The following is a 25,273-nucleotide window of genomic DNA, read 5'->3' on the forward strand; positions in this document are numbered from 1 at the left end:
GGGGGTTTGGTTTAGGTTTGGCAAACAAGTAGTCTTCAGTGTTTTTACAGCAGTGGCTATTACAGAAACTATGTCTCTTGCACGTCTTATCTTGGAGGGTGGACAAAATAAACAAACTGAAAATAATACTACAATGAACAGTAAATGATGAATGGCTTACAGTACAAAAAACAGTGTAAAAAGGAAGACAAGTTTAAATATTGTTGTGTATGAAAGGGATGAAAATAATACAAGGATGAGAATAAGTAAAATGATAGGCTGGAACATCTGGGAAAGTAAATACAAAGACAAAGAGAACAGTCAATTAATGGAATAGCAAGTCCAAAGTTTTAACAAAATAAATAGTGAATCAGACTATGCTTGTGGAGGGACCAAGTGCCCATCTCCCATTGACATCAGTAGGAGTTCTGCATGGTCTAACGTTGAAATGCCAAATTTAATTATTACTGTTATTTGTTCAGAGAAAATACCAATTAGATTGCTTTAAATTTGTATGAACCCATGCAGTGCTCTGCCTCTAAGTTAATGGGAGCTCTACAAGCTCAGAGGTATTGCTAGATCAGAAAGTGAGCATGCCAAATGTCTTTTCTGTTTGATTTCATGCAGTACATGTATAGTAAATGATTAGCTTCAAACTCACTGCGTCTGTGACTTTCTGATACAAGGAAACAAAAGACTAATTAGTCAGCATAGGGATAAGAAATAATAGCTTTCAGCTTCACCTGGTAACTACTTTGACTGTAAACTAGCAGGACAACACAAGTAAATTAACATAGCAAGAGACTTACTAAAACATCTGGATAATACCGTGAGCAATAACAGCATTTGCCAACTATAGGATTGCAATATAAGATAAGGGTAGGTAATTTTCATTTTTCATGGCAGAAGATCTTGAGTCAGCAAGGAATTTGCTCCCCAAAACCTCTTTGGAACAACTCTGCACATCACATGCAGGATGCTCGTTGGCTCTTTCCTTAGAGGATGAGAGAAGAATAAAAAAGAACTGCAGAAAAGACGCTAGTCACTGTTTCATGTAAGCAGTGACCCACAGCCTTTCAACAAAAGATACAACGAGTTACAGCAATTCCAATATTTACATGCTACTGTGCGGCTCTGTGACTTTATAATTTTTCATGGTTTATTTTTCTCCGTGGTTTGTCATAGTCTTTATAATTTTGGAAACTGTATGCTTCCTCCTGTTTAAAATTAATACATTTTGTTTTTATTAATTTAACAGGGACCCAACCACCAAGAAAATAACCATGCTCATTTATGTGCCAAAAATGCTATCATACACTGCTTTAGAAGGCACAACTCTGGCAAATGCATCTGCAAAGCCAGAAGAAGGAGTAAAATCTTTCACCTCCTACAGTACAATATATTCTCTATTATACCTAGAGTATAATTCTTTTAAATTCATGCAGACATGATTTATTCACTGTTCATGAGTAGGCCCCTTGGTAGAACAAGGTTTCATATGGCCAAATGAGGATTTTAAGTAATATAAGAAATAGAGACTTTTGTCCACAGTTTAGTGTAAGAATTTTAATATGCCATACGTCAAATTTTAGGCTTAATTCATTTGGCCAAGCCTTTTTACCTGTAGGCCGTAATAAGTAAAAGTCTACCTGACTCACTGACAAAGGTTCGTCTGCACTTCGATCATCTGAAGACTTTGGAACTTCAAGTCTGTCGATGAAAGTCTGGAGCTCTTTCCTGAACGCCTTCATCTGCGCATTGATCCGGTAGAGAAGCTCATGCTCACGTATTCTGCTGCCATCGTCTTCCTCATCCATCAGTCCAAACAGGTCCCCATTAGCTACATAAATTCTTGCCTCTGTTATGATGGTGCTTGTGTCAGAAATTAAGCGATCTATTGTCTTGCCCAGTCGCTCAGCTTCACAGCGAATGTCCTTCATCTGCTGCCTATCAGTGAAGCTTTTCTGCCATCCAGATGGTGTTGGATAAAAAGACCTCGTGGGTGTCAGGCATCGGATGTTTCGTACCTCTTCAGAGTCACTTTCCCCACCAATGGGCCCTTCCCTTTTGCGGTGAGGGGGGCGGGAATCATCATCGCTCTCCTTTTTTCCTGCATCACTTTCTGCATCACTGTCTCTGGGGCTGCCACGGATGCCAAGATGAGAGGCTAAATCATAGCGCTGCATGTTGGACATGAGAACTCTGTTCTCATACTGGAGTTGCATGACTTTGCCACTCAGCTCATTGATCTGCATTCGTGCAGCTTTTAGCTCCTCCTGCAGTGCTTCTGTCTTGGCATTATCATGGTGCCTGGAGCTCTCATGGGCCCCAGACTTGTACTTGTATTTGTTCAACTCAGCGGTTATGCGCTTGTTTTGTTCTTCCACATCAGCTAAATTTCTCCTCAGCAATTCTGTTTCATCTTCTACTAGCTGCAAATGCTGTCGCAATTCTGACAGAGATTCACTCTGTTCTCCCAGGAGCGGATTAGAGGTCCCTGAGAAATCGTCTCCTCTTAAATCATCAAGCTCTGCTTTCAGTCCTCTATTTTCTACTTCTAGCTCCACTATTTTCCTCCCAAGAATGTTAGCTTCCTCTTCCACAAGTCTCAATCGAAGCTTAAGTTCAGCTTCTCTTGTGGTAGGTGGCCCACCTGCTTCACCTTTTGGCAAGGGACTGTCCAAATCCCCATAAAATGATCTGTATTTTTGCAGCTCATGTTCAAATCTGTCCTTCTCCTTATCAATCTTGGCCATTTTCTTCCTCATCAAAGCTGCTTCTTCTTTGACAAACTGTAGCTGGCATTTCAGGTCTTCATTGTCCTCCTTAGGAAAAAAAAAAAAGGAAAAAAAATATTTGAAGAAATTTGATGTAAAAGAGGAGACCTCCAGTGGATGGTCTTAAATTACAAGATCACCAATCACAGGTACATGGTTTTATAAACAAAGGATTTCCCATGATCATTGTTTTTCATTGATTTGGCAAAAGAAGGAGAAATAAATATTTAAATTTAAAAGAGGGAGAAAGCCTATTTTACTTGCAATGAAAATCTGCACAGTCTCCAGAAAATACAATTGGGGGCACCTTGTATTTTCGAGACTTGCAATGCTGCAACAGACTTTACACCACTCAAAAATCCTGAACTTTGTGTACAAAGAGTCTATAATCTTGTTCCAATGGTGGTCTGTTTACTTATTTTGCCTAAAGTATACAGAGCACATGTAAGCTGGTGGGTTCTGTTGCAGCACCAGTGGTTCATTTAGGTGGTCCCTGACACCATGCAAGATGACTGTAGGTATGGGGTAAAAGTTCGCCATTTGGCAGCATATATACATATAAAGAAAACACCAGAGAAAGCAAGCAGCTGAAGTGTTTATACATCATATACATCATTTCTAGAGTGTCCCTGAAGCCTAAACATGAGGATCCAGAGTACTGATATTTTAACATACCTCTGTTGGTGTCTGCTGTGACTTTTTTTCTGATTTTTGTAGGTCTTTGCTCCCTCTTCTTTTCAGTGATTGCTGCAACAACACAATGAGAGGCACTGAATATTTCACTGAAGATGTATATAATTTAGTCATTCTTTTTAAACAGTGAGACAAATGCAAACATAAAAGCAGTAATTTCTTTTAATCCTTGACACGATGCAAACCACACAGCCAAACCACATAATCAATGTCAGTGACATCCCACCAGCTGACCTGGGCATGTATCTACAAGCACATCTTTCTCTGTGTCCCACCCACAGGCTTCAAGCTTGCAGTGGACTACCATCACTCATCTCACAGGCATACACTGTAGACAAACTCTGTGCAGACAAACACATAGATCTGGTCACTGGGGTCGTTCTGTTCTCTGAATGTATTCAATAAATGTGACTTAAAGCTGCTCAGACTACAAAGTCTTACACAAAGTGAATTAGCTTGTGACCAGCACCACACAAACACATCTGTGTACCACCATATGAACATGTTCCTATGGTATCTTCACCTGTGCTATGTAGCCAAAGTGAACAGGAAAGAAATTCCTGCTTTTATAGCAGGATGCACTGGGTTCAAAACCTACTGGAAAAAATCTCATAATTGCTAACAATAAAAAGTTCATTAGCAGGCAAGCGGTAGCAGTGGAAAACAACTGCAACCATCCCACTGTCAACACTCAATACAGATCATCAAGAAAACAGCAGGAGAGAGGAAAGTGCCTGAGAAAATATGTTAATACATAACATCCCACTTGCAGCTGTTCCCAGTTTTTATGCTCCCCAGGTAAAATGTAGGCCCTGCAGCAGGACAGGAATACAACTGTCACCAACTCCCTCCGAGATTATTCTCTGGTAAAAGGACCCTTTGTGCCACTGGGAATCGAGAAACATGCATTTCCCTGCGGCAGCCAGGGAGAAAGCAGCTGTGTCTAAAAGCCATCCAGTTCTATATGGTGGGAATTCAAATCTGTTCATAATCCTCAAGGAGCAGAGTACAATGGGCAAGTATGCTGTACATTACAATCCTTTGCTGTATTCGCCTGCTAGTACCAATTTTTCTCCTTCTTCTACAGATCACCTTCCTAATGAATGTTAAGCTCCATGGACTGCTCACTCCAAAGGAAAAGTCAATGCCATAGAAGTGACTCAAATGTAAATCTAAGCAACCTTAAGAGGTAGTTTCTTATAAGGCTTTTTGCTCAAAATCCCTATAGAGTTATGCAAGAATTAAAATAAGATCAGATTTAGAAGAACTAAAATTCACAGATGGATTCACTAAGAATCAGAATCAAAATTTTTTAGTCTCTTGAAGGAATGCTCAGTGCTCTCAGCAGATAAGACAATAAAGCCAAAGATGATGCATAGGTATCTAGCTGAGATACTAATCACAGGATTCTAGAAGAATCTAGAAAAGACACAAGAATAGTTAAATTAATTCACCCCTTCCTTTAAAAATAAAGCTAACTACTTAGGGATTGAGTCTACAAATGATTCTTCTCCAGGGTCACCCAGTAGTTATCCTATTACAGAACTGATATGTGCATGTGGAAGGCTTTTTGTTGTTTTTCTTTCTGAATTGCATATCTATAAAGAGTTAAACTTTCAGAGATACATCTTCCTCCTGTTCATTGCCATTAGTTATACCACTATAAAAAGCCCCTTTCCAGAAGAGTTATCACTGCAAACTTTGGCTTGCACCAGATTCTTGCCAATGCCACCCACTGATAAAGTAACTAAGGGATAGTTAAGCTATATTTCTCCTTGATTACATAAATTCCTTCTTGCCAAGCTCAGCATCTCTCCACACATAATGAGGTTCTGAAATGCTGAACTACATCTTCTTGTGTACCCTACAACTTTTTGGAAGATATGAGATATATGAAAAAGTTTCAAAAGTTTCAGATGACCAAAAAAAAAAAATAATCCTAGAGGCCGAAAGTATTTTTATGGACTTGACATAAAACTAAAAACTTGTGTTTCTCCTTTCTCTCTTTTATGTTTTTTGTTTGTTTGTTTGTTTTGTTTTGTTTTGTTATTTTGTTAATTTTTTTTATGTTAAAGTCCCTTTTGATATTGTCAGGATAGTTCCATTTTAACTACAACAATAGTTGTGGCTATTTAATGACTAGGCATGACTTTCTACTCTGCTCTACTTGAATTACAACAAACCATGCACAAAGCTTATAATATTCACCAATGAAATTATGGTGTGTATTAACATAATTTCATAGCAGAAAGCAATGAAGAACATACACAATTCAATGGGCCGGATGATTTGGGTAAGTAGGTTAGACCCAGCAGGAATTTATATAATCTCTTTTCTTGTGAAAAACACCAGGACACAATTTCTGTTCACCAGAGGTTAAGATCTCATTTACACACCGCAGCTGACAGATGGCATCTTCAAAATCACAGTGCCCCATAAACATCATGTTAGGACACTGAGGCAATACCCATACTGAATGAAGAATGCCACATATCAAGCAGTATATCCTGCTATAAATAATCAATATTGAGAGATTTATTCAGAGTTCAAAAGTTGTTTGTTCAAAAAGCTTTGTGTTTGATCCTCTTTTAATATAACTCTCCACTTGCTGAGCCTTTTCCCATGTCACAGTGTACCGCAAAGCATATTGTAATTACCCTTAGAGGTCACCTCTACTGTTTCTCAACTAAAGAAAAACAAAACAAAACAAAACAAAACAAAACAAAACTCAAATTTTAGAACTGGTTTTGAGAATTTGTTGCAAAGGGTAATTTCAGGGCTCAGAAAATTTTTCTTCCATTTTTTTAAAATTACATTCAGTTCAGTCTATTTAATGATGATGAATTTTAAAAATAGAAAAATAAAAGTAACAAACACAAGACTGCCTTTGTACTATCTGATCAGTATGCTAGCCAGACAGCTTTATTGTTTTAATAACCTCGAACCAAGCTACCCATCTGCAGGAGAAACGAATAAACAAAAAATGCCTATCATACTGTGATATCTACAATGGGGAGTTTGCTAAACTGCTCAAGTAGTATTGAAATATTTCAACAGTGCTAGGGATAATAAGAGCTGCAAGTAGGGCATATATGCCTGTATTGTACAAGCTCTGCTTACCTCTGGAGGAAGGAAGTACACCCAGGTTTGAGCTGACTATCCCAGCATTCGCTGTTGTGAGCACACATAAGGCTGCATCAGTGTCCTGGCAACGCTGAGGAATTGCCACAGCCTAGATAAGCCCACAGACAATGTCTGCATTATATGCACACCGGATCACATGCAATGGGCAATTCTGTTGTGATGTTCAGCAGCACCAGTTCTCCAGTGACCCCTCACTGGAGTTATTCCAATGTCTTGCTGGAGATGCTAAGCACTTCTCAAGACCAGATGGCAAAATCCTTCTCTTGCCAGCCTTAAGCTGCAATCCAAATGTGCAATCCTAACCACCTGCGATGCTGAGTGCTTCACGGATACAAAAAGACCTGAAATCTACTCTATAAAAATACAATGCAATGAAATAACAGCATCACACTCCAAGTAGCAAAGCTGTAAAATGAACTCAGTTATCACTGCCTGACTCTAGACTACAGTAAATCTCCCTGCAATTTATAAAGAAGCCCTGAATAAAACATACAAGATTTCAAGACACTTAGGTTGATTATTTCAAGCCTGATCCGAGGGTAAATGATCAATATATAAAAATATATATATAAATATATATATATTTATATATATATATATAATATATATATAATATATAAAAAATCAATATATAAAAAATCAAAAATCAACCACAGGAGGAATTCCCAACACATAAAGGGTTATATGGGTGCACAGGGCTCCCCAGCCAGCCCTTATCCCTCCTCACAGAGCAGGACAAGGCAAAGGATGTACAGCGTCTGAACCTCCACAGCTGCAACTGGCCTTTCTCATTCCCACACAGTTGCACTGTACACACTCACAGTTAGCTGCCTCCTAACTGCTGTGACAGATCAACAAAGCTTTCAAAAATCAGAGCAAACCTAACACCGTCTTTATAGTCATGAAGCAACATCTTTACAGCCTTTGATCTGCCTCATCTGGTGGGAGGTGTCCCTGCCCATGGCAGGGGGTTGGAACTGGATGGTCTTTAAGGTCCCTTCCAACCCAAATCATTATGTGATTCTATGAAAAGTCACTGAATATTGAACAACTTTGGGGCAGCACAAACTTGCCGCTGGTACTGAGTGACCGTGATCAGGGAAATGGAAATTTGCCCTAAGACTCTCACTGTACTTTCCCTTCAGGCAAGTATGGTCGGTTAGCTCATGGATCTGGATCAAAGCAGACACAAGACAGATTTTTCAGTTTACTGCCACTGAGTCTAATTCAACATATCAGATTATGTAGTAAAAAATAACTGGACACTCTCCATGCTGTCAAACTGAAAATACGCTGTCTCCTGAAAGCAATCTTTGTTTTTTAAAACGTCTCCTTTATTCTGCAACTCTATCAACCTTTTTCACATACGGACTCCTTAAAATGCCAGCCAATCTGTGGCTGTTTACCAGTAACAAACTCAAGACACTGGCTTTGTCTGTCATTGGTACCAGTATGTAGAATCACACACACCCTCTACTCCTTCCACACTGTTTCACGGGCAGCAGCCCCAAGTATTTCAGTATTACTTGCCTGCAAAATTAAGGCAAGAAAGAAAATGCAGAGGATATGGGAAATGCAAAGAAGCACAGCACCCAACTCCATGAACCAAACACCGAGCTGTGGTTCTAAGCATACCCCTAATAGCTCTAAAAATGTTCTCTTCATATTAAAACTGGTGTATTTGAAAACACTGCTGAAGAACAATATGAAATGAGATCAATGAGAGAAAAATATATATTATGTAATTTTTTGAATATCTTCATATTTTAGAAGAGAACAGCTATTCTGCAATGTTTGAATTATTTCATTTTCATTTATGAATTACTTCAGTTATCATTTTCAGATCATTTGCCATTATTCGTTTGTAAATTAAAAGAAAAAAGAAAAAATATAAAGAGGGAAAAAGACACACGCTTGAATTTTACCTAGAGAAATCCTTTACATTTTGTATGAAAAACACATTACTACAGTAAATAATCATAGAATAATAGAATGGTTTGGATTGGAAGCGACCTTAAAGACCATCTAATTACAACCCTGCTGCCATGGGCAGGGATACCTCCCACCAGACCAGGTTGCCCAAAGCCCCATCCAGCCTGGCCTTGAACACCTCTAGGGATGGGGCATCCACAGCTTCTCTGGGCAACCTGTGCCAGGGCCTCACCACACTCATAATAAAGAACTTCTTCCTATAATGTAATTATATTATAATACAATTATACTAAAACTTCTTCCTATAATAATGATAACTCTGTGATGCAACCAGATAAAAACATTCTTTGCAATGAATAAAACAAAGCAGCACATTTGCTTCCATGACACCTGCTTCCTCTGTTTTCCTATTTGAAAAAAATCCTGAGCAGTAGAAGATGAAAGCTGCCTTTTCAAAGCTCTCCATATGACCAGGTCAAATAGCCAACTGATTCTGATACTTCATTTTTCTGTGATCGTACACTCCCTCATCTACCAGTATATCTGAAAAGAGTGAAAGAAAATTCCTGAAGAGGAAGATGCCTCCTGCCATTTGAACCTTTTAAATGATGAATGAGCTAGACATGCTTAGTTCCCCAGCACTATCCAACTAGGCTTCATTATGGATGCAGAAATCAGCGTCAGCTAACACTCAGCTCCCTAATCCTGAAATGCAAGAGTAAATCTCAGAACATGAATCCTCTGAAGTGAAAACGCTGGAATAAGGTATTTTGTTGCAGAGTGATGCTAGTTAAATCTGTTTACTAGTGCTTGTCTAAATTGCTGTTTATTTGTCAGCTTCATTATTTATGTTTTCTGAGAGAAAAGAGTCAGTCTTTTTGTCAGGGTTTGCACAGTGCCCAGTACAATGCACCCCAGCTGTTATCTGGGACTGCCAGTATGACAGACAGTATACCAACACAGCTCAAAAAACCACCATACAACAACAGCAATAATCATAAATCACAGACATGGACGTGGAAGTTATCAGTAAAATACATCTCAGATTTTACCAAATCAAAATAAAGTTTTACATACACTGCTCAGTAGAGATGTATACAGAAGCTAGCTCTGCATAGCTGGGGGCTGACCACAGGTGTACAGTGGTTTCAAGTTCATTTTATACTGAAGAGCATGCACAGTCAGCTCTTAAAGTCACTCAGCTGGATTCACAAGGAATGGTGGCATCAACAACATGCACATGTATACGAACTCATTTAGGTTTCCAGGCACACAACAGAGAAAGGAGCTTTGCAGCTCTCCCTACAAGTCTGTGCACCAGAGACAGCACTTCTGGTCACAGGAACAACTCACCAAAAAAAAAAAAAAAAAAAAAAAAAAAAAAATTACAGTAGAGAGGATGCAAAAATTTGAGATGGATTCAGTTAGGAAAAATTCTGAAATCTACACTTGGTCTAGAGGTCTTCACAGTGAGAAGGAGATTTTCTGTTAACAGAGGAAAGAAATCCATTTCTCACATGTCAGCAATCACCACTCTATCTTCTCACTAGAAAGAGGGGTCTTCTTTTTCTCTTCATCTCTTTTTTGTCTTTATTTCCTTGGGGAAGTTTTATAGTACATTCTGCAAATTGGCTGAGAAATATTTTCTATATATAATATGACATGAGGGGAAGTTTTAAAGGTGTTTAGGAATTTAGATGATTGAAAACTGAGGACCGGACTGCAGTGCTCTGAAGTTATGCCAGTGTATCACTGCCACAAATTAAATCTATGTTTTGTTGAGCAACTCATGTCAAGAACACACATCACAAAAATGAACCAAGGAGTCTAGAGTTTAAAATGGAGGGAAGACTTTTTTGCAGTTTGGACATCCTCTCACCCACTTTTCTCACTCTATCTCGTATCTTATGCTCTCTGTCTGGTATATTACACTCACAAGCCTGCACCCAGTGCTTTTCCCAGTATTTCTACCAGACAAAGATGGAGATGAGAGAAATAGATTACTGCAGCATTGGCTAGAGCAGGGGACCAGTGACTTGCTTAGATTTTTAAAGATGCTCATTCCCAGAAAGGGAAGGGGCTGTAGATCATAGGCTGACATAAAATCTGCATGTAGATGTGCTGTAAGATTCTTATTTAAAGGTTCCCTTTGCCAGGAATGAGGAAATTTCATTCTAAAATGAAGTCTTCAGCTCATTATAAATATTTGATCACTGGGATGCATTTTTAACTAGCCGTCATGAGCAAACATCCACTCTTCTGCATTTATCATAAATGTCACTGAGCCAGCAAATCACCTGCAAATTAACACCACAGCAGTCCTAATGGGGTCTCACAGGAATCAATTCTTGGTCCTACGCTAATTAACATTTTTCACTCCTGCCTGGGAAAAACATAAAATAATCGTGGATTTAAACTGCAGATGAAGGTTGGAAAAATGTTAAAAAGGAGAGTCACTCATACTACCTAGGTGCAATGAAATAACTTATGTTTAAACATGACTAAGTGTGATAATACACATGTGAAAACAGAATGAAAGCTATGCTAAGACAATAGGAAAACAGCCTAGACAATACAGAAGAAACCTGAAAAGCTACATCTCTGAAAAAGACTACAGGGTCAAAGAGGATAATCAGCTGAAGTGATGTTCAAGTGTACTTTTGTGACTGTATAAAGCTTATAAATCAAGGTTTTTGTAGCAGGGGGGCTGAGAGAGAGCCTAGCAGTTGCCCCATGTCAGATCAGAGCCAGCTCCAGACGGATCCAAAAGAGACCTGCTGCTGGCCAGAGCTGAGCCAGGGAGTGTCACTGGGTGGGCCTCTGGGAGAGCAGATTTAAGGAAGGGGAAAAAATAAAAATAAAAATTATAATAAAAAGGCTGTGCAACAGCAGCTGGGAGAAAGCAGTGAGAAAAATGTGAGAGAAGCAGCCCTGCAGAGCCCAAGGTGAGTGCAGCAGGAGGGCAGGAGGTGCTCCAGGCACCACACCAACAGTTCCCCTGTGGCCTGTGGAGGAGCCCCTGGTGGAGCAGGCTGTCCCCCTGCAACCCATGGGTCCCATGTGGAGCAGATCTCCATGCTGCAGCCTGTAGAGAGGAGCCCCCGCAGGAGCAGGGGGTTTGGGGGGAGCTGCCACCCACCCATGGGGGACCCGTGCTGGAGCAGTTTGCTCCTGGGGGATGGACCCCATGGTATGGAGCCGTGTGGGAGCAGTGCTTGAAGAGCTGCTGCCTGTGAGCAGCCCCTGCAGGCTCAGTTCAGGAAGGACGGCATCCATGGGAGGGACCCCATGGAGAGCAGGGGCAGAGAGGGACCACGAAGGAGCAGCAGAGATGAAGCGTTAGGGACTGACCACAGCCCCCATTCCCTGTTCCCTGGGCTGCTTGGGGCAAGAGGAGGTGGAAGAGGGTGGATGGGGGGAGGTGTTTTTATTTCTCACTGCTCTAGTTTGTTATCAACAGGAAATAAATTACATTAATTCCATTATGCTGAGTTTTATTTTGTCTGTGACAGTAACTGGTGAGTGATCTCCCTGTCCCTATCTCAACCCATGAGCCTTTTTCATCATGTTTTCTCCTCCTGTTCTTTTGAGGGAGTGTGAGAGGGCAGTGAAACCACCATGGTGACCAAATGGCTTAATTAGTCCTAGGAAGTAGATGTCAAAACTGAGGTTCCCTGTGAAGTCTCTAGAGACGGATGTTCCTTTCCACAGTTGTGCCACCCTCAGACCAGTGCAATGAACCACTTTCAAGCAGTGCCCATCTTTCTTCTTCGATGGAGGCCAAATTCCTATCTTAGGTTAACAGCTTTATTTTTAGATGCCTAAATGATATCAACCCTAAGCATGCAGATTAAAATGAACAAACACAGCATTGATGCTAGACTCATCATTCTCATGCTGGAATGTAGCACAGTAGCAGGCTGGTAACTGGCCTTCAGCTAGTTCAGATGAGAAGAGAGGTGCAAAATTTTACCCATTATTAGAACAGTTCAGGAAGAGTTGTGGTAGGCTGTTTGTAGCTGTCAATGTTCACAGAAGACCAGCAACTTTTTCTGAAAAGTAGGTATTGTTTAAATAAAATGTCTTGAGACATTCTGTGACCCATGGTATTCAAGAGGCCAGACTGGCTGATCATATTACACAGTTCTGGCCTCAACTTCAACTGTATGAAACTCTACCAAAGTCTGGGAACTCAGCAACACTACTTGGAGAAGCACGCCACAAGGAAAATGAACCTTATGAGTGTATTTGTGTCTGTGTATCATCAAGGCAACATTCCAGTTCAAAACTCTTTCAGGGGCACTGTTACTGGTGCTTCTAATTAGTCACTTAATCAAAGCTCTAAACTGCAAGCATCTGTAAAAATTGAAATAATTCAGCCAAGCCTGTAATATAAAACACTCTTGGTAATTAGGCCACTTTGATGTCATCATCAGTCATGCTTTACAGGGACATAGAAGCCTCTCATTATACACAACACTGATGGAAACAGATGCATGGCAAATATACTGTAAGTGCAAGTATTCATCTGTGACCTAAGCAAAGAGCTTGGTTATTATCCTAACCTGAACTCACGGCTGAGACAGTCAAATTCAATTAACACAATCATACAACTAGGATCAGACAAAGCAAAACAGAATTGATATCCACTCACTCTACACATCTCAATGTGCTATTGTTAATGTGAGCAATAGGAAGAAAAAATATATAATATGCCAAAACATCTCAGCAGAAACAAACACTTCAAAAAAATTACCTGCACCTATCAAAGCTTAATCCACTGCCCTTTACTTCAGATTAATAAATGCAATGTTTGCAAATCATAACTGTGGAGCATTATCAAGACCTGGATCTTAAAATGCCAGAGGGTTGCATTTCTTGATCTTACAAACACTGCAGTAAGAATAAACCTCCAGGTTGCAGTGAACAAATATCATAAGCTTGGTGTTCTTGTTCCTGTCTAGTACACTTCAGAAGGGCAGTGTGGCAGATCACAGCGCCCAGCACACCCTATACCTGGATGCTCTTCCTGTTAAGTGACTCGCCTCTATACACCACAAACCATTGTTATAAACATATGCAAATGTAAGAGCCTAATAGAAGATGGCTCAAAACATGCCGTTCTGCTCTTCTAACTGTAGTACATTTACAGGACTGTTAAGAGACAGAGCACAACTAGCACACTGGTAATCAATGAAGAATCACATTGCACAATCACAGTCTTTACTGTTGTACAGCCCAGCCACAGCAGCTATTCATTGGGCAGTATTCCCCACTGCTGGTACTTTCTTTGTTATACTTCATTTGTCATACATCACTCCCCTTAATGCATGTGAGGTATCTGTCTGATGGAAGGTTTAATACTCTGCACACACACACAGTGCTATATTGCACAGAACAAACTAGTTGCTCTGTGGGCACATCAGAGCAGCAGGGAAAATGCCCTTGATGTACCTGCATCTGATCTCCTGTTCACTGGCTGTGTTCTGCCTGAGAAGACAATTTTACAGACTCCCAAGTCTCCCTGTTTAACAGAAATAACCTGGAAACCATTTCCTCTCCTCTCTTCCAGAACTGACCTTTTCTACCCCTGTACGCTCTGCTGCAAAATGAGATGTTAGATTATGCTTTTTATTGCCAATTACAGACAACAGAAGTGAGAAAAAAAAATCAAAGAATCACGAAATAGTTAAGGTTGAAATCAACTTCTGGAGATCTAATCTAATCCCTGTGCTCAGAGCAGAGTCAAATAAAGCAGGCGTCCCAATGCCATGTCCTGTGGGGTCTTGCGTATCTTGAAGGATGAAGACTCCTTCCTCTACAACCAACGTGTTCTAGTGTTTGATCACCTTCACAGCAAAAATGTTTTCTTATGCTTAAACAGAATTGGCAGCACTGCAATTTGTGCCTATTGCCTGTCACTGGGCACCAAAGAAATGAATCTGACTCCACTTTTTTCCTACCCTCCCATTAGGTATTTATATATATTGATATGATTCATATGCATGCACACACCCCATTATTCTTCTCCATCCAGGGCCCTCATGGCACCCAAAGGTCTGCCTTAGTGGCTCTGACCACCTTCACTCATGCACTCTGCCCATGGGCCCCATTTCAGTTCAGCACAAGGGCTTCAGTCCCTTCTTGAGCAGTGTCAGAGGGTCACTGGCTTCCAGCTCACCACAGTTGTGCTCAGCCATGGATTCTATTGATCCAGTCCCCTGGGGTACTGCTAGAGGCCTGAGCATGTTAATAACCTTGATTACCCTGATGAGCTTCACATGGGGCTTCCATCCACACCACATGGGTCCAGGAGCTCCACCTAAACCTGTGCCTCACAACCCTGCCTGAGCTATGTGATAGCTGTACTCATCTGCAGCTTTGTCACTCTGCTCAGTTGCAGACCCTGTCGATCTTAACCTTGACCTGTGGCCTGAATTTCTAGGTTGACCTTGCTCTTTCTTCATCACTGGACCTGATGCCGACGTGTGGATTGACTTCCCCAACTAATTTCAGACTTTCCTTGTCACCACAAACTTGACAGATGATCTGGCCTCAGCTGATGACAGCTGCTTTCCTCAGGCCTGTTCTTCTCTCCATGCTCAGGCACTGTTGAAGTGGTCACTGGGTGGTGGGGCTCCTGCCCTGCCAGCTGTGTTATTGCATTTGTTTCCTGGCTCCCAGTCATTGAGAGCAGTTGGCCCGTGCTGTTAGAGGTATGCCGCTATACACCAGCTTCCAGATGGACTTTGAGCTGCTGATTACAATTGTTTGAGCCTAGCAGTTCATCAGCCAGTTTGCAATCAACCTCACTGTCCAGTTATCTAGCTCATGCTTCCTCAGCTTGTCTAGAACATTATGAAAGACTGTTGAAAGCCTTACTGAATTTCAGATAAACAACATTCAGTGCTCTACCCTCATCCACTGAGCCAGTCATCTCTTCATAGATAGCTATCAGTTTTGTCAAGCATGATTCCCTCTTTGTAAATCCATGCTGACTATTCCCAGTCACCTTCTTGCATTTAGTATGTCTGGAAATAGCTTCCAGAATTATTTCTCCATTGCCTTCCCAGGGATCCAGGTGAGGCTGGCCAGCCTGTATTTCCCCACATTCTCCTTCTTGTCCTTCTAGAAGACAGAAGTGACATTTGAACCATCACAGAACCACCATTTTGAAAAAGTAATGAGCAACATATTGAATAGTAAATTCTGCAATATCTGTGAGAGTTTTGCTGCATATGGCTCTTTTGTCCATTTTCCCATTTGAGGGCTTGCCAGTCTCCTTCACCCGTTTTTACACTGGAAACTGCACTGATATTACTCCCTGAGGGCCCATGACATGCTTCACAACAGCCATCTGTATTATGACATGACAAGGTTCTTATTCCTCACGCTGGCAGCTGAGTTCAGCCAAAACACAGAGCAGTGCTTACCTCCACAGTGCTACTTTCTGCTTACTTTCCTAAGGCAGGGAGAAATGACTTGCCATTGGCACCAAAGAACGTAACACGGAAAATTGTTTAATGTGGGGTGGCTGAGGAACTCAATTTAAGACCATGAGGAAAAAAAGCCCTGAAGACAGCAGTGAGTACATGTGTTGAACAAAAACAGAGCCATTGTAATATTCCCTTCAGTCTGAAGCAACCTCAGCTTTGACCTTTATTAACACAGTGCAAATGCTCTGTTTTACCAGGTGTTTCTTGAAGGGACTAGTGCACTTAAGCAGTGGACTGAACACAGTGGTATAAAAGGCAGAAATTATTTATTACTGTTATTCATCAAAGCTTTGGTGAGACTTCCAGTAAGACTATGATACTTGGTGTATATTGATTCTGTACTACAACATGCCTCTAGACCTCTGGTTTGGCACTCAAAAATGTCTCTGTTCTGCCTCCATTCCAGCTGATAGAAAGTACTTTTGCAAAGTCATCTGGATTTCCTCCTAATCTAGAGAATCCTGGTCTACCTCTATAGTCCCCTTCATGCTTCTGTAGCATTATAAAGAGTTTGAATTTGGCCTCTCTATTACCCAATTTCTTTCCTTAATAAACTGAGCAAATCACACATAGTGTCTTACAATTAAAAATAAATAAATAAATCCAGACACCTGCCAAAAAGACAACAGATAAAAATAAAATTGCAGTTGGAATTTAAAAAGCATAATAACCTTTTTTAAAAATAAGCAATTAACAACAAAAGAACCAGCAAGAATTATGTACTGTCTGTGCACACAACTATGGATACAACTGTGGAAGGTAGTATGACGGTTGTTGACATGCCAGCTAGAGCAGGGAGCTCATTTTTACACTTGGACTTTAAGTTATTGAGCATCTTTCATTCGAGCAGTCAAGTTGCTACCTTTATGTTTAAATTATATATTTGGACATTTAATTGTCCACCTAAGTTAAAAAAAAAAAAAGAAACTGGGAAATGCAAAACTAAAAACTTGTCATTTGTAATTGAGGACCATTGCAAAGTCCCATAAAACTTTATGTCTTTTCCTAGAAAATAAGTAAACTTCTCAAGCTTACAAGCAGCACAGTGTCAGCATGAGATTACAAAATGACTGAAGGTAAACCAAGGAATACTGGATTTCCCAAACCTTCCTTCATTTGTTAACATAGTATGGTACTTTGAGGACCTTTCTGAAGTCATTAGCAACATTGCCTACTGAGGTAGAGATAAAAAAGCCCTTTCCTCCCCTTCAGATCTCAAGAAAGTCATGCCCTAAGGTCTGTAAGTAACAGAGATGTATCTTTTCCAGCCTTCACCTTTGTGAGTTCACGCTCACAAACCATTTTCTCTCATAACCAGTTACCCAAGCCACAGTCACCACACATTTATTACCTATTTTATTTTATTTTATTTTATTTTATTTTATTTTATTTTATTTTATTTTATTAGAGCTTAATAAAGAGGGACACTGATTTTACCTGTAACATCAATAATAACATTTTTGACTGGAGAACTTGCAAATCTAAGGCTGCTCATATCCATCACAGAGAAAAAAGGCAAATGAAGTAATATCCTGCCAAAAGGATGGAACTCCTTTGCCTCCATGAAGGCAGAGCAATAGTAACATGTTTACAGATTCAAAAATGTTGCTCAAACTTAACTTCATTTTGTGATGGCTAAATTCTTTTCTGTTTTATACATATGCTATATATATTCTTTTTGACTACAGATGCCACTTTTATTAATGCTTTCCCATTAGCAAGCAAATCACCCACTCCTTTTGCATGTCCTTGCAAGCTTTATGCTGATTTAATAAGAATCCACAAAGCAGCACATTAGCTTCAATGACTCTCCAAAAAAAAACCCTTCTAGGCATCTTTCCTCACAAAACCTCTTCACAATGAGTTATCTTTCCAGCTTTACTCTTTTGAAATCTTCCACTATTTATTATATATGTTTTGAAGTTTATTATTATTGACAATCAGGCTGCTTATTTTCAGTTCTGATAAGCACACATCTCATGAATTGCTGATGGCTAGCACATAATTAAAATGTAATTTTATGAGGTCTGAGTGTAAACTGCTTTGCAAATATACTTTTTTTTTTCTTTTCCCCTTATGGCATGACATTTTTAGAGAATTATTAATACAGATTTTGTAACAGAAATTAATGTATTTCTTCATTATTATTCTTTTCACATGCTCAGAAAACTAAACTGCAGTAAACTCTGCTTATACTGCTCACTGTGAAATCAGTGGAACTGATCACAGTGTGCTCTGAGCAAAGAAGTCAGAATCACACCCTCACAGATTATGAATAGTATTCCCTGCTGAGTACAGTTTGTAAAGGAACAAATATTTAGGCAGGATACCAAATGTAATAGAAGCAAATCATAAGCAAGTCTGACTAAAGTAAACGGGGATTCTGCATCTGCAGGGATGTGACACTTAAGAGAATAACTGAGCCAGGTTTGGAGACAGGATTTTGTTTGCTTTTTCATGCATAAACCAAGGCAGAGATTTGTTTCTAATCTTTTTTTTTTTTTTTTTTTTTTTTTTTAAAGAAATCTCATAATCATGCTGCTGTTCACCAAAGCAACTTGAATTTTCATGAGGCAACAAACAGATTCCAGATCACTAAAGCACTCTGCTTAAAGGGACCTCTAGTAGCAGTGCTGCCGAGACCTGACATTTGGGTCCTCCAAAAAACCCAGGGAGGAACTGGGCTTGTGCAAGACTTATTAAATCCTACCCTGCTGCCATCTGGTGCCAGGAGCAAGTAAATTACTCTTTGAAGAATACTGGTTTACTACAGTGATCCTATGCAGCTGATCAGCTCCATCAGCAGGTGTAATAACATCTCATCTCATCTCTCTCTCTCTACCTTGTCCCTGCTCCCTCCATTGTAGCTGTTTGAAAAGACATCAAAGTTGAAATGGAAGCATGGGGGTGCAATTAGGAGGTTACTGGAGGGCAACATGATACAGAATACTCAAACATTCCCTGTCAAAGCAGCACAACCAGGTTACTATCTCCTGTGACTTGTACACATGCAGCATGGGAAAGAAACACAAGCTAGAAATCCACACCCAGTTACAGAGCTATGACCTTGCTCAGATAACATGGGAGACAGGACAGGATAGCTCACATGCCTGGAGTGCTGCCATAGATTGACATGATCTTGAATGCTGAGGGAAAAGGGTTCTACTTTATGCAAAGTTCAAATGCATTGCACTGTTATGGGTGATGGGCTAGCTACAAGCTATGGGTAAGGATCAAAGGACAGAGAAGCATGGGTAACATCTTTTTGGGTATCTCCTACAGACCATCTGATGAATAAGATGAAATAGATGAAAGCTTTTTTACAAAACTAGAAGACGTGATTTCTGCAATGTGTTGAAGACATTAACACCGGTAGTATTTTAGAACACTTCAGCAAAGTGATACTCTCTCCAAGAACAGAATATCCTGGTTTGCTTGTATTAAGTTATTCTAGCAACTGTTCTTTTGAGGGGTTCCTGTATGCCTCTGTTCTGGAATGTTTTTGTGTCAATATATAATATACACTTTGTGCTTTTGCAATTCATCCAATCATGACTGACCCAATAGTATCCCTTCTAAAATCTTCCATTCCCATAGATCACCAGGTAATTATTTCTTGGAGTTTACCAGTTTAAACTGCAGAAAAATCTGTATTTATAAACTATCACATACTCTCCCTCCCTAGCTGTTAATCTGTACGTTTACTCAAGCTGACAGATTATGTTCCAACTCCAGAAGACAATGCCTAATTACTCCTGCTACTATTGCTCCATATTGGTCTAAGAAAGGCTGAAGTCAGGCATTACAACCAGAAACATTTTCTCTTGTGCTCATAGTTGCTGATATAATTGATACAGTTGTGTTTCACAGTAGAGTGAATGATCTTCCACTGCCCTCAATCCAGATGCAAAAGTGAAGAGTTAAGAGAAATCCGTGGTTGTTGTTAGATGACAGAAGAAGAGACTTAGAGAGAAAAAAAAATGAGAGATTTTTATCAAGGAGACATAGTGGCTGATATTAGTGATCAAAGGTACTGGGACGAGAATATCCCTTACTAGTTCTATTCACAGCTCTCCAGTTTTGTTTTTTGTAGTGGTGGGTTGTTGTTTTTTTGTTTGTTTGTTTTTGTTTTTCCCTTTTTTCTTTCATTGACAGCAGCTTTTGTTGCGAAATCTCCAGCTACTGTCCTGATTTCTGCTCAGCCTGAGCACTCAGTGATGTATGGAGATCTAATCTGTGCCCACAGGTTACATAAACAGGGCAGAACAAATGTTGCAAGAGTAAGCAGAAATATATAACTACTTTCCTGTGGTCCCACAGCCAGTTTGTATCAAAATCAGGAACAGAATTCAAATTCCTCCTTGCAAGCCCTGTACCCAGCTCCCCAGATCACGCTGCTGTCTTCCATCTTCATGCAACATACGAAACAGACTGATAAGACAGGCACCACTCCAGGAAAACACAGATCCATGCAGAGAGATGCAAACTCCTCTGCCTGCATTCTGAATTGACTGGGCACAAGATGTCTCTGGTTCATGCCACGTAGCAATGGTTATTGCAAGCTCGCTACCTGAGCTAATAACCAGAGCTCAGAAGAAGAAATTGTCAGCTTGATGACATTACTGTAACGTGGCTGTAAGAACTGAGCTATCTTGCATCTGCCCAGCTTGGAGCATCTATTTCTATCCATAATAATCTATTTCTATCCATAAAGACATATGTCTCTGAAAAAAACACTGTGCCTTCTGCAATTACATATCTGCATTGCAATGAGGATTTATGAAGCCCAGGGTCCAGTACATCTGTCATACTCTCCCCCTACTTTGTTTCTCTCATGACAAACCTTCTAAAACATGGCTAACTGGGCATTTCCTATATAGCTATAGCAAAGGAATGAATTCTTATTTTGTGTTCATATTTCACCATTAAAAGGTCTGTAAGTGTTAATTAGGCTTCAACAAATGCTTACCATACTTTGAATTATTAAGCTTCTGTCAGTAGAGTATCGTTGCCAATTTGAATACTACTTACTTTTCTTACTGCATATCTAAAATGAGTGTAAGAACTAAAAACAAATTAATGAATATGCTAAGGAATGCAAGCCATTAGCTTTTTTTTTTTTTTTTTTTTTTTTTTAACATTTAAAAATTGCGTCTAGCTACAGTTGCTTTCTCTTTATTTCAGGAAACATTTTATGTCTCTAGTTTGTTCTTAGCTTCAAAATAAATAAATAAATAAAAAGCATTAGAATTATTAATATCAAACAACAAAGAGGAAATCAACAGCGGTTCCCAGAAATAAATTATGAAAATTGACAACCTAGATTAAAAATCTTGTGTTTCCATGTGGATGCATGCAGGAATAACACTGCAAAATGAAATACCTGCAGGCTGGGGTCTGCAAGTAAGAGTAACTGATAGAAAACATATGCCTTACTGGAGCACCTTCCAAACCTTGGATGCTTGCAAGCTTCTGCTGCAGTCATCAACTTCTGTTTGTCATGATATATATATATTATATGCATATATATATATATTTCCAAAAGCTCCAAACCAGGAAAGGAAATTGCAACTATTTCCTATCTCTCTGTAAAAATACATTCACAAGTCTATATTCACCCCAAAATGTTCAGTGGAGAACTCTGGATCTGTCTCTACACCCTAGCTTTGTCTACACAAACACATCTGCTAGCATTTATATTATAGACATGTTTGTGGTCAAGTCTTGTGTATTAAAACAATATAGAATCTACACAGGAAACTTTGACTCTGGTCACACTCTGGAGACCAACTGACAAAAAATGCTGTTTCTGCCTCCAACATTTTCTATTAAGTCTTTTAACCTTTCTTTGCTACCTCACACCATTCATCATAAAAGGAGAACAAATTTCCCATGGCAGTTATAAATAAATAGATTTTGAGAAGACTGGGAAGCTTTATCAGCTGGTGCACAAAATTAAGTCTGTGTTTCTGCAGTACGCTAGGTAACATAAAAGTATAGAAATCAGATATATATACTCTGAGCACTGCTACTATGCTGTAAAATCAAAAAGCTTCATTGACTTTAGAGTTACTTCTGTCATTAATTCAAAGCACAGTAAAGTGAAGAACACAATCCAGACAAAAGGCCTTGACTCTGCATTCCTATTTATGCTGATTAGAACTTACTTGACAAGATTTCATTGGTTATAATAGGTGTACCGAAATAAGAGTGGGTTGTAATACTGTGAAACCACAGGAAGTAACTCACATGCAAACAGATTAATGTTGTGACTATCTGACAGTGACATACAAAAGCTCCAATTGCTGAAGAATAAGAAAAAGCTTTTGTCACAGAAAAAAATCTAATTCACTTTGGACTACTATGGGTTGTCCTCACGTTTGTTTCATGTTAATATTTTCATAGCTTTTTCACAGATTCTAAATTTCAAATTGTTAAGCATTAGTGTTCTTCATCTGCCTTCTTCCGTTGGTTCCCAAAGACATGGCATGTTTGTAAAGTGCATAATAATTTGCCTTTGCTTCAAACTTGCTTTTCTCTGACTTGCATCTCCTCAACCGTTCTCCAGTATCTCCCATCCTGTGCTGGAAGTCTTAGCCCGACAAGTAGCCTCCTCTGCTCACTGAAACTCAGCAGTCTGTGTGAAATATATAAATGAAAACTCCTGCATAATTCTGATGACACACATAATAACTGGGCATGGCAGCTCTCCCAAGCTCAGTATAAGGATGTATTTCTGACTCTTCATCAGCTCCATCTCTACTCTGGTGTAGAGTCTTAATGCATTTCTCAGCTCTGGCTCAGTGCCCCCATTCTGTGCCAAAGGAAATCATTCATCTGCTTCAGCTTCAGGAAAATAGTATCATGTAGAAGAGCCCCTAACTTAAATACATTTTTTGTTCTGGAGCCTGAAGTATCCTTCCTTTGATGGCTTCCAAGAGCAAAGACATAAAGACGCAAATACCTAAGCTAAAAAAGAAGTGGAATATGAGAACAGAAGAGCCACAGTTCAGCCTAGTGGGCCAGAGGGAAGAGACAGGATAAGGAGAAAAAGACCACTGATGAAAGAGATGAGGAAGCCTAATTATTGGGTTAATGTCCTGCAGCTACACAGCTCCCAAAGAATGCAAGGTATTAAATTGCCACTATGTTTCACTGTAGTGCAAAGACCCATAAGAAGAAACAAGGAAAAAGCAAACTAGCTACCTGTGGAACAACCCATCACAGGGCAGGAGGAAAGGATTCAGAAATAGGAATATACAGGAAAGTAGAGTCTGAAGGACAACAAACATTGAAAACTTGGAGTAAAGTCAAGCTTAACATCAAATTGTAAGGACAATTACAGAAAGTCCATGCTGTCATAAAGAAGATGGTCCCAGAAACTGAGTGGTATTTTACGGCATAGACCAGAGTAAAAACAGAAAAAGGAAATCTCAGAGAGGAGAGGAAGCTAAATAAGGCTCAGATTTCATGTCCTTTTCAAATCTGCAATTATCTGGAAAAGCAGCAGAAGGTGACAAAAAATAACCACCTGTTTATCCTCTACTAACATGGTTGAAATTCAGTTCCTGTAAAGGAAACATATGAATATTTTTAATACTACATCACTTAGAGTAAGCATTTGCAATTCTTAAAAATACTGTAACTTATCATACAACTGAGAATCTCCTCTCTTTCTTAACATCTCAAATACATCTCTTCTGCTTCATGTAAGATCAAAGTAGATATTGGCATTTCTGTTAGGGAATATTACTAAATGTGAAAATCAGTGTCATTCATTGAATTTTAAACATTGAACATGAGAATTGTTTCTAAAATCTGTTCCAAGAATTCATTCTTATTCAACAGTTTCTCCTTTTACCACATGCTTTATTATCTCTGTCAGCCAAGCTATTACCGCTGTAATACAATTTTCTGCTTACTTAATGGGATGGTATCTTGCATCTATATAATGGCAAATGGAGTAATTTTGTAGATGAATTAGATGTAAAATAAAATTATGCTAAGACTGAAAGGCCAGGTGGAGTCCCCCACTCCCCAGTACTCCAGAAGAGCATGCCTGAACAACATGGAGATGTGTCTCAATTCCCTGTCTTAGTGTGCCTGCCAGTCCCTTGCAAAGGGAAAATACTGGTCTTTGTAACAACGTGGGGGGAACATCATTTGCAAAGTCAGATGCCTCTGACTCCTTTCAACATTCTATCCACACGTCTTAACTTAAGTACCAAGTCTCAAAGCTTCTGAACTCTGTTACATCTATGTTCTACATTTATTATAGCTACATAGTTACAGCTATGTTCTACATTTCCCTCCCAGTCTGGGAAAAACAAAGACACAGTTTGCTTTCCATTTCTTCTAGAAATCACTGAATATTTTAGTTCATTCTCTGCTTGCCAGTCACCAATCTGTATCTCAGCACTCTTTGCTACTTCCAACTTTTGTCTGTCATATTTTTTGCCCCCAAAACAAGTTACAGGAAGAAAAATAAGTTTAACAGTAAGAATTTGAGAACTTCAAATACATTGTGTAGAAGTAAATAGAAACACTAACCTCTTTCATTTTTTCCAGTTCATTCTGTAGTGCTTGTTTTGCAGTTTCAACTTCTATAAGCTGCTGCCTTAATTTTTCATTTTCATCTTCTGTTATTGTACGTTTTTCTTCCACGTTTTCTAACTCATGATGAAGTCTCACTGATACATCTTTTGCAACCTAAATGAAGTGGTATTTCAAAAAGAAGAAGAAAAAAAAAAAAAAAAGAATTACAAAAGAATTAGTGCTGAAGTGCTTAGTGTCTAAGCAACCATTTACAGGTCAATTCTGATGTTTTCAGCAGCATGTAAGGAAACATGTAGACAATGGCATACACAGATAGAATTTTAAACAATTCAAAATTCAATTCCTGCAAAAAGCTGGCATGTTCTTCCTATGGACTTCACTGGAGCCACTGGTAACCATTTCTTAGGTTCTGTTACATCAAAATGAAACCGTATCTTCATTATTCCTGGAGTATCTGTTTTCTTTCTACCACTGCCAGCCCCCTGCTTTTCAATGCACTAAGGGATATGCCCTTCAAACACTTGACATGTGGAAGCATCAGTTTAAAAGCAGAGCCCACCTTCTCCAGGCCTACTGTACCTGTCCATTGCATAGAACCACAAATGGATGAACCTTTATTTCTACCCTTTCAGTTTCTCTCTCCTTCATGGACAGATAATCTAACTATTTGGCATTTAGTGCTACTGGTTAATTTAA

At 39.4% G+C, this 25,273-nt stretch overlaps 1 protein-coding gene across 1 annotated transcript in view; it reads right to left on the bottom strand.

Annotated features, from left to right (window-relative positions):
* Positions 1–1,354: 1,354 nt before the first annotated feature.
* Positions 1,355–25,273, bottom strand: part of MTCL3 (MTCL family member 3) — a 30,420-nt gene continuing 6,501 nt past the window's right edge. Inside the window, exons 4-6 of the mRNA XM_082755599.1 lie at positions 24,572–24,730; positions 3,432–3,503; positions 1,355–2,804 (exon numbers count right to left, since the gene is read on the bottom strand). Coding sequence (XP_082611725.1) covers positions 1,443–2,804; positions 3,432–3,503; positions 24,572–24,730 — 1,593 coding nt within the window. The 3' untranslated portion in view covers positions 1,355–1,442. The remainder of the gene's footprint in view (positions 2,805–3,431; positions 3,504–24,571; positions 24,731–25,273) is intronic.

The sequence above is a fragment of the Aythya marila genome (genome assembly GCF_965140915.1).
Source record: "Aythya marila genome assembly, chromosome: 3".
Classification (NCBI taxonomy): Eukaryota; Metazoa; Chordata; class Aves; order Anseriformes; family Anatidae; genus Aythya; species Aythya marila.